Raw genomic sequence first — 11,148 nt, 5'->3', positions numbered from 1 at the left:
AAGTCAGGGTTAATTTTAAAATTAGAAAATTATGAGGAAAAAAATCTCAAAGGTAAAGCTAGGGTATAAAATTCGCGTTTGTTTATCTCCCCTTTCCTACTTAGGTAAGTCACCCCTTAACACTTTCATTTTCTGTGGTACATGAGGTGCCAGATATCATATACGCCCTAATATTTTCACAGATTCAGGACAAAGAACCTCCATCCATCCATTGGTTATCTTCCAGAATACAATAAATGAGATAAAGATTATTTATCATTGTGATATAGTGTCAGTATTTGCATTTTTGCCTTGTGGTCCATTGATGATGTCGTTTGCTGGGAAGTGATCTAATGCCAATGATTAGTCTTTGTTTTATTTTTAATTTTTCTACAACTACAATAATCATATCTTTAGAGAATGTGTCATGGGAATTTATTTCACAGAAAAAGGTGATTGTGTTTGTGAGTGAATGATTCAACACGAGTCGTTTTCTGGGAATATAGTAGGAGCGGTGCGGTAAATATCATTTCCTCTGGTGCTAGAATAACAGATGTTATATTTATAATGAGAGAATTGTACTACAGGTGTTTCTCATGCATTTGACATATCGTATGGCCATTTCATGTTGCTAAGGGAACATGTATAAAATTTGGTGGTTCGTAACAAGATATTTATTTGTCGTTATTGTACGATTTTTTATATAGTAATTTCGAAATAAACACTGATTGAAGATTTAGGTTGATAACAATGCGCAGTAACAACGCTTAACTAGTTGTATCTCACGGAAATATGGGACGAAAATGTGGTGACCCTTGTTAATTTCCCTATGAGTTTCGCTCAAACCGTGTTTCAATTCATGAAGATCGTGTTTCGTTTTCCGTTTGATGTAACTTGAGTCAGAATTTTACAGTATTGTTGTCACAATTGGTATTAGTGATAAATATAATAGAAATTAAGTTCAAATGTATAATATCACGTTTGAATCAGGATAACTGAGGATATTTTCTTCGCTTACGAACAACAGCTGAGGAGTAACGATGTCTGATGGGTCAGTTGACTCCGACCAACCCATTCCGAGCCAGTGTCGTTCTTACTCTGGTAGGAAGAGGGTGTGCAGTGCGTTCGTGAAATGTTTGATTTTTTTTTCCTCCTGCAATTCAAAATATATAGTACCACGTTTCACTTATGAAGTGATTATTGTCCAATACGCATGATGAACGGCCATAGATATTTAGAATCCAGTGAAATTAATGTATCGTGATTTTTTTTCCAACCTTTGTGATATATTATGTGGGCGGTCGTGTGTTGGGGGTGAACAGTGTAAGAAGTGTAATGTGTCAAGTAGTAATCTTGCATTCCGCAAGTGTATAGTAATGTGAAAACAGTGGCGCCATTTGTGTTCAAGCGTGCTACGCTGTTGCTTTGAACCCTCCCCCAAGGAGAGGAGATGAGGACTATACGCGAGGGTAGCTATGGAATGGCATCATCGGACACGGAGACAGCGGTGGTACTGGTCAAATGTAAGCATAATTTTCCATGTTTTCTGCCTTGTTATTTAACCACTGAATAAGAATGACAGTCTGCTCAAGTATGACATTTTTTTCTATTTAGTACACCACGTGACTGTTATTCCTTCGTGGTAGATATATGTTAAAAGGAATGTATGCATGCATACCCCCTCAGCGTGAGGCTGTGCTCAAGCGTAGCTGGGTAGACTGTGTTAGGGTCACTGGGCTGTAGACTTGGGATGGCGTGGAGCGGATGTGGTTGAAGGGTGGGAGGTGGGCGTTTTACGGTATGTGGGCGGTTGGATGACTGTGTAACAGACTGGCTTTTCCAAAACAGGAAAGACCTTCCTGCGAGTTGACAGAATTGTTACTTCCGATTTTTTAAGTGTACAGATATTAATGCGCAACGATTTTTATGTTTATGTATATTATGTAAATACTATTTTTATGTGGCTCTAATATATATAACTTATACTATTATTAATCCATATGTAATAATACTATTATTAATCCATATGTAATAGATAAACAAATGTTTCGTGTTTTTCGTCGAGAATGTGGGTGTGAATAAGCGTGGTCGGTCGTGTTATTTATTCAGATGCGTCAGTTCCTGTTATATCGAGTTACTCAAACACTCCTGAGTTTGAATCCAGCTGTTGTTAATGAGAGTAATATATGTAGACTGCGTCACCGCAATGAGAAGTCGGTAACTGGTAGATATATTAAAATGAATAAGTACGTCACCGCAATTGCCAAACTGAAATATGTTAATGACGTCATCTCAGCTGAAGATGTTCAATATTGAACAGGTTAACGTCATCCGAAAGATTAGTAATTCAGAAAGAAAAAGAAAACTTCTGTGCAGCATTTTATATATATATAAATGTTAGGCAAACGTCTAAGAATTTTGTACTAAGTTACACTACTGTATATATTAATACGTATTATACATAGTGTTTCGTTGGCACAATCATTTTAATTGGAGGCTTGTCACTAAAGTATAAAATATTGACGGCATAAAACTTATGAGAAGATGCCTAATCTTTTTTTCAAGAAGGTTGAGAAAATATATTGATTAAAATATATGCAGCCGGTACCCAGTATGGGGCACTATCAAATACACGCATACATGTTCATATATGTGTACATACATCGTACGTATGCAGGACATACTGTACAAACTACTATGTAGATGCATACATTTATTAAAATAACTTTCCCACAAACAAAAAGTGAACTTGATAAAAAACAAAATTCTGGTAATTTCAAATGTTTTCAGAATTTTTCTATCAGGTATAGTTTTTCTGTGATACCATATTCAATTTTGAAGAAAATTATAACTAATAAATGAGGCTGATATTTCAATGAAACTTACCTTTAAAACATAGAAATGTATGATTTTCGCGTGTATTTTGCTTCTGGGAGATCCCTTTTTAGGGTCCATCAGTAATCAGCCAACATTAAAGGGCTTCACTTCCCTTGATACTGGGTTTCCATGTTCAGAATGTCCTGGTGAAACCTCTCACCATGCTCGTCACTTACGGCGCCAAGATTTGCAGGGAAAAAAGTCCAAGTGAGAGTCTAGGAAGTGGATTTTCAGGCTCATATTGCATCAGAAGGCCTTGTGGGATGTCAGTAGGTCTTTTACAATGTCAGAATAGTTATTTGCTTTGTGGTTCCCCAAAAACTCTGTGCAGACTTAAATGACAACCCTGCAGCTTTTTCAATTTCATTTAGCTCTTCATCAAAATTCTGGTCTCTCATCTGCTCCATAATCTGTGGTCCAGCAAAAATACCTCTTTTGATTTTTGCGTCACTTACTCTAGGAAACTTATTTTTCAAATATGCAAAGGAGGCAGATAATTTTTTTTCTGAATCAACAAGATGATTGACAACATTCTTCTCTCCTGAGGTCAGAGATCGTTTCGGCCACACATTTCATAATGATTTTTCTTATCCCAACTGTCCCACTCACAGAGGAAGCAACAAAAATTTGTGTAACCCAGCTGCATTCCAAGTAAAATTGCCACAACCATTGGGTCACCACGGATATTCCACTATGTTTTTCATACTTTATTTTAATGGGAGCTTCTTCATGTTAGCTGCATGGGGCAGAGAAACAGATGGAAACTTATTTCCATTGTGGAGCAAAACCACTTTCAGGCTCACTTTTGAAGAATCAATAAAGATCCACTCATTCCTGTCATATTCATGGGTTCCTCCATAACGGAATATACAACATTGCAAAACACCACACGACCCTCAAGTGATGTCGCTTATAATAGAAAATAATTTTGGATTCTTTCTGTAGATGATTCCAGCCTTTAACCTGGAAGCAAGAAGTTCAGATTGCTTTTTTGACAAGTTTAAATTCCACACAAGGTCATTCAGATCTCCCTGACTCAATAAATGTGGTTCACTTGAAGAACAGATTGGCTGAAAGTGCATAACAATCTGACACAGGGTTGCCAATGTAACATACCATGGAACACAAAAACTGTGGGTGACGGAAAAAATTGGACATTATATTTTGGATTCTGTATGCAAAAACATACAATATACAGCTATTGGTTTCCTTGGGACATGTTGACTAATGTTATTGGAATAAATTATATCAAGAAACAGTCCCTGCAGAGAATATTAACTAATTTAAACCCAAATATGTCCATGGGAGGCATGAAACTGGTATCTTATGGCCATAGTTCCCATCCTCATTAATACAGTTAGGAAGATACATAACCTTAACTTGTTTGGGTTTATGAAAATGTCAACTTTTCACCATCATATTTATTTATATATTCTTTGTCATCTATGACCTTGGTTATAATTGATCATTGGTTATGCATTCACTGAGTACGGACATTATGCAAATTCTAGACTGGAAAGAGAGAATGGGTAACACTACTATTTCTTTGATGACTTTTATCAATACAGTACCACTATAGAGCTATGGCTTAATCTCCTTTATTAATGGACTTAAAAAGGATGTTCAGTACCAGTTTATATATATATATATATATATATTAATAGAACACCCTGTGTAATATTTCTGAAATTGGTCACAGTGTCATTTTTTGTCTTGGATATTCTTCCATTTTCTTTTGAGATGGTTAGTATCAAAACTTACCCTCTTGTATGTATGAATATCCACGAACATCAACAAGCAATGAGGGTAAAACTGGAGAACCTTCAGACCAGTCCAATAAGGGATAACTTGAACCACTTGCATGTAGCTATTATGGGACCTTGTTGAGATGAAGAGGCATTATACACCCAGTACAGTACTTCCTTTATACCTTTTTCTTATTGCTCACTCTTTCCTTGTACTCATAAGTAGGCCACTTGTTCATCAAAATGGGTTTCTCAAGGTAAATAGAGTTGTTCTTGATTGCTTGTGTTCAGGGCCATGGCAAGAAATGTAATTGGGATGGGAGCACAACAACTCCCTGTACATAAATTTGATTATCTATCTGGCACCTAAAATAAAGTAAATCTTGAGAAAACATATTTGTATGGAAGATATTCTACTCAGAATTGTAGTCAAACACCATGGGATAAAAAGTTATTCAATATTTAGAATTTCTGATCCATTCTTAAATCCTTGAATGCTACTATTTGCATATTTTGAGGTTGTCCACTTCTCTCTTTCCATTGTTCTTATCATTCATATAATTATATTTCCTATATTTGGTTTTATATACCTCGTGTGTTTTACCAAGAATTGTATATATTTTTAATGGATTCTCTGAATCTGTGATAAATATTCAGATTTAACTCACCTGATTCCCTTATATAATACAAGATTCAGTATTGGATATTGATGTGTAGGTTTCCAGATATTTAATAAACTTTTCATGGACCATCTTTCCTATTACTTTCTCAGCTGAGCTTACCTTGGCAAATGCGACTCTAGTTGGCTGGGTCTTTCTGGTTTCTCATCCTGTAGATAGGTATTGGGTGCCATTACTGTACTGTGTTTGCCTTCATTTGAATGGAAGCTTTTCTGTGTCCAGTGAGTTCTTGAAATTTCCATTGAGCGATTTGTATAGTTCTGCACTCAGTATGCAACCTGATATGGTGTTCGACTCAATGCAGTTCCTTGCCTCCTTACATTTTTTTCAAACCATTCTTTAAATTTAGAAGAGGTGGGGAATCTTCCTAAATGTAATCAATCATTTGCCACTGGTCTCTGTTGCAGGAGACCCATTGTTCCGTCTTAAATGCAATTCTGTTTGTGCGTGGTTGTAATTCCTTAGAAGTGGACCAAAGTTTATATTTACCACTTCACAGTATTTGCTAATTCATTGTGGCATAAATATAATGTGGATAAGTTATCTTTTCCTCACATATTTGTTAGTCTGTTAAATTGAAAATGTTGATGTTTGTTACTAGGTTTAGGTTAGTAGACCTCCACCCCATTCTGATAGATCCGTCCTGCCTTTGATTTTTTTTTTTTTCTTTCCTCCTCCTCCTTGGCTGGCTACCTTCCCTATTAGGGTGAAGATATCCACAATATACAGTATAGATTGATAGATCTTGCACTGATTATTTCCTCTTTTTTCTGCTGTCGTGATATATGCATGGCTTTTCCTCCAAAACTCAAACAAATATTCAGCATACAGATGCAGATAAATGAATTTTTGACACAGTATTGCTGTGTTATATATGTTGCTTGGGGCATTGTCCTTAATGTGTTCCTGTCATTGTCTGCATTGCCTGCTTCGTGGGTGATTGATGAGTTTTTGCTGGTGAATGTATAACCATGACTCAAAGAAACATTCAATAGTGAAATTAGATGGCTAGACCCTTCCATTGGAAAGAACCCCAAAAGTTCTAGATCTCGCATTTGATACACACATGATCTTGAACCCACTTGCCAGGCATCTGACAGTGAGGACTAACAAGAAAATGAACATAATAGATTAATTTGTAAGCATGGGCTTTGCATCCCAGAAGGCAAATAGTATATAATCAGTCTTTGAACAATTCTTAAGAACCACACTTGACCACATTTTCACAGTATGGTTCTCAACAATCAGGAAAATAAATAGACACAAACTATACAAAGCAAATCATTGAGAATAAAGATAGGATGCACTAAAACCACTCGTGCACACAGAACCATGAATCCTTCCCATAGAACACCTTGTGAAAATAAAATACACAGTTCTATCACACAAACACAACCAAGTAAATGAAAATACTGCATCAGCAGCACACTAATCAAACATCTACAACAGCCTACTGACTGTACCACAGATTATGTTGATGCAAAATCACGTTGATTCTCAAATCATGAATCAAGCTCTTCAAGGCTGACTACCAAATTTGTCAATACACCCACGCGCTCACCAACATCAGCCCCACAGAAACAATAATCAGACAGAGGACACTGAATGCCTCATCTTACAATGCCCTACACTAGCTAGACCCAGACAAGAATACATTATTTCTTTCTTGTATGACTTATGGGCTAAACCTGTGGCTGTTGCCACTTACCTGGAAGCCATGGGTCTAATGTAAGAGAAACCTGGGGCAATTGATTGATTGATCTCCTTTGAAGTCCAGTCTATCTTGAGTGTGAGTCTCCAACTCCATGTCAGATTCTAATGAAATACAATCTGTCTTGCCCGGTGTTGAATTGTAATGTTTTGTTGTCTGTCTCTTTATAATGTACTACTGCTGGTTTCCCTTAATGAATTTATTGGATATTACATCTTGCCTGAACTTGTCTGCCTGAATATCAAGACGTTACTGTTGAAGACTTTAGCCCTTCCTTTGTTTTCCCTTCACCGTCTGCTTTCTGTGATGGTGTAATTTGTCTTAATTTCGCATTTATTTGGATGCTCTCACGTAAACAGCTACTTATTTTCCTCTTTTTGTGACATTTTATGTTCATGCGTAGTTTCATTTACCAGAACCATCATTTCGTGATTATCTCCCGTGCATAAAGCCTGAAACCTTCATTTCTTCATTGCATCAGATGTTAGCTAGATGTCTTTAGCCATGGTCTTTCTGCCTCTGATGGGTGTTATCTGTTATAGACCATAATACCCCTTCATGACTTTGAGTTTTGATTTTTTTAATAATATGGTCAGCTGTATGACAACTCAAGAAGGATATTTCGAGTGGTTTGATTCCTCATTTTGTGCAACTGCAAACAATTTTTTTTTATCTATATATATTTTTTACAGTTCGGGTTTTTATCTCATCAATTGTTTTATTCGACACTTCATAGTCTGGCATGGTTTTATTTGATTCTATGCGTTAAAATTCGGGAAAAGGAAAATAACGATTTGTTATCATTGTAGATTATTTCATTGAAATAAGTGTTTATCTTATCATATTCGTTGAAATTCGGGAAAAGGAAAACAACGAATTGTTATCATTGTAGATTATGATTGCATTGAAATAAATGTTTTGAGGCCTGGATGTACCTAGGGAAACAAGAAAAAAGATAGATATGAATATATGTAAATAATAAAATAAATACATAAGTAGATAAATGGATAAAACTATTTAAGATCTCGTGGTCGTCTGGTCGACATATACTACAGTACGCAGACACAGTAATGCATGCACCACCCAACCGCGGTCACAGTTGCACGACCAGATGCCCACTCACGCCGACCCCACATAAACCCAAATTATTTGTAATAGCCTTGAGGCTAATATAAATGCTTTTGTAAGCTTTTCTCCTCAGTGCCGTGGGTTTGGGATGTTGGGGTGCCACGGAAATAAAGATGCCAGGCGATAGCCACGGAGGTGAATAAAATCATCAGGAGAAGTTTAGCGAAAAATAAGTTATGCGCAAGATACGGAAGGAAATAAGGCATGAAATTTATATAAAATGTGCAGGCAGGACACTACAGCACGCGTCTCAGAAGTCCATTTACATCCTTGCATGTTAATAAGTACTCCATTAACGCTGATGATACTATCGTTGCTCCTAATAGTAAGAAAAAACATATACACAAGTTGTTTTGCGGCGTGTTTGTGTGTAAAGCGATGCTAATATACTGTTGATAGGAGTGCAAAACAGTGTGAATAGATCTTGTCTGAAAGAGTTTACACTCGGGACACGCTGCAGCCTCGTTGTTGCACCAGGGTCAGGTCCTGTCTCGCATTTCATTTACCCTTGCAAGTTGCTAGTTGCAAGAACTGGGGTCACGTAAGCCCGAGCGTGTGCTCCGTTGCTGTCGGTCACACTTGCTTTGCCAAAGCTGGAAGAAGAATGATGATGATGAGGGGGTGGGGGGACGCTCGATGGATCAGTTGGGAGTCCATCTCGTTCCTGAGCCTTCTAGACGGTACAAAAACCACCAAAACCACAAAATATTTTAGGCACGCTTGGTCGAGTATCGCTTGGTGCGAGGCAGATGCATACAGTACGATCTTTCACCGAGAGTAATATGTTCGAGTTTTTATTTTCTGCTTCGGGCGGAGTCAGTAGTGACCGCTTCTTCTAATGCGTCTACTGCTCGTGACATTTGTGTAGCGTTGCATGACACGAGCGCTTGTTATCAACACGACAGAGTGTTTAAGTATCCTGTTGAAATCATGATGATGATAGCATAGGTCCGTGAGCATTGAAAGCCGCTCGAGTTTCAAAACTGTGAACTTAAGAAGTAAATTTGTACGTCGGGAATTTGTTTATTATAGACACTACCAAGTAGGTATTACTTGTGTGATGCTTGGGCGTTTGTGTGGTTGCTGATAGGTGATTTTATTCAGTTGCATGTAGTGTCTGTTTCCATTAAAGAGTCACTGCGTTTGTATTTGAATAAGAAAATTGTGGTTTCAGTATGCGAAGGGCAAAGTGTTGCAGAATCGTTCAAGAAAAAAGAAAAAAATAGAAAGCGTTGTTCATGGCAACGAATGTTTAATTCCTTATTTTTCCATCTGTTAATGTCAGTGTTTACTTAACCTTTCCCAATCTCAGCACCCCTAAAGTTAGGTCTAAGTAGTGTGGCAATCGCAATACGTTTAGTCACGGGAGGCAGTTACCCCGTTACGTATTGGCGTGGGCGATTCTTTGCTTCTGGCAGCCGCCGGATGATTTTTATTATTTTCCATTGCACCTCTGGCATGGATTTGACTTCACGTGGAGATTGTGAACATTCTTTTATCAAACCTGCATACTGTTGTTATCCTGTTGCCGGGCTGTTTTATTCAGTTGTATGTGGCTTCCAGTGAATAGCCTGTTGTGTCACCGCAAGACTGAGTAGAATATAATCTATCTTTCTATTTCTCTCTCCCTCTCCGCTTTCTCTCTCTCCCTCTCTCCCATTTCTCTCCCTCTCCCTCTCCCTCTCCCTCTCCCTCCCTCTCTCTCTCTCTCTCTCTCTCTCTCTCTCTCTCTCTCTCTCTCTCTCTCTCTCTCTCTCTCTCTCTCTCTCTTTCCGTCTGTGTGTGTGTTCTTTTTACCTGCATTCCTTTTTTCCTTCCCCCCAATGCCCTGAACCAGAACTCAGCCTTAAACCAGACATAGATCGACCTTGAATCCATGCGAGGGTTCTCTGTGTAAGGGAAGTGTGTCAAGGCGCCCCGAGATTCGAGGCTCAATATATATACACCGTAGAGGCGCCCCGTCCAACAAAGAAGGGCTCTTAGGGCAGCTCCTTCTCAGGGGCAACAAGGAATATCGCCCGCTGATAAGACTCTCATCTCTAACCACCTCGCATTACAGTCTTTGTAAGCCTAATCTCATGCTGGGAGGCCAAGCATAACCTCCATTTGGTCGTTACATCGAGCTTCTGCTCTTGACCATGCAGAGGTGGGTCTGTCTGTTGACTACGTAGGTATGTCTGTTGACTTCGTAGGTCTGTCTGTTGACTTCGTAGGGATGTCTGTTGACTTCGTAGGTCTGTCTGTTGACTTCGTAGGGATGTCTGTTGACTTCGTAGGGCTTGTCTGTTGACAAGACAGCAGTTGTATCTGCCCAATGATTGCGTATTGGCAGATCTGTCAGAAAAAAGGTGGAAGGCGGGAGGGGGAGGGGGAGTTGGAAGGGCCAGACTTCGTATAAGCACCAAGAAGGGGAATGAAGGAAATTTTCGAAGTCAGTTACCGGGCCAAATACTGTACACCAATTATAACAGGATTTCCACATCGCACGTGTGACATCAGGGTAGTACGTGTATTTGTACTTGGATTTAAGTACAGATTTTAATGTACTTGCTTATTTTAGTTATTCATAAGATCTAGGCCTATGTTCTTGTTTTGCAATTCTGTGATAAAAACAGTGATATGCTAAAATAAAAGTAGACTTTCCATGTACTTTTTCTACATCAAATTCCATTTTTTAACAGCATACAGAGCAATGTGTATATACGAAAACTTCCAACGTTCGTGCTTTACGAATCTGTGACACAGAGTTTGACCTAAGTACAGTCGCCTGGACTCAGACCTAACCCTGACTGACAAGGTACACACACGTGTTATTCAATGATCATCTCATTTTGGGCTTTAAAGAAGCCGATGTTGTTCTGATGTGTTCATGTGTTGTTTTTGGTTTTGTTATCAAAGTACCAAGAACTGTTCTTCGTGTTCTGGCTGCCTTCAGGCGATTTTATTAATATCCGTAGGACCTCGGTAGAGAAATTGTTGGATTAACCTTAACTGTGACACTGAATTAATCACCTCGTGTAGGGTTTTG

At 38.3% G+C, this 11,148-nt stretch overlaps 1 protein-coding gene across 3 annotated transcripts in view; it reads left to right on the top strand.

Annotated features, from left to right (window-relative positions):
• The window catches only part of LOC143028404 (rho guanine nucleotide exchange factor 10-like protein), a 198,804-nt gene that overhangs the window by 122,741 nt on the left and 64,915 nt on the right, over positions 1-11,148 (top strand). Inside the window, exon 1 of one of the 3 annotated variants that reach the window (XM_076190435.1) lies at positions 1,064-1,502. The exons of the other annotated variants lie outside the window; for them this stretch is intronic. Coding sequence (XP_076046550.1) covers positions 1,430-1,502 — 73 coding nt within the window. The 5' untranslated portion in view covers positions 1,064-1,429. Of the gene's footprint in view, positions 1-1,063; positions 1,503-11,148 lie in introns of those variants that run through there. 3 annotated transcript variants of the gene reach the window in all.

This window comes from Oratosquilla oratoria, chromosome 9, assembly GCF_046742065.1.
Source record: "Oratosquilla oratoria isolate Oo_2021 chromosome 9, ASM4674206v1, whole genome shotgun sequence".
In the NCBI taxonomy this organism is placed as follows: Eukaryota; Metazoa; Arthropoda; class Malacostraca; order Stomatopoda; family Squillidae; genus Oratosquilla; species Oratosquilla oratoria.
The sequence above is the reverse complement of the archived record's forward strand: the minus strand, read 5'-3'. Positions and strand labels throughout refer to the sequence as shown.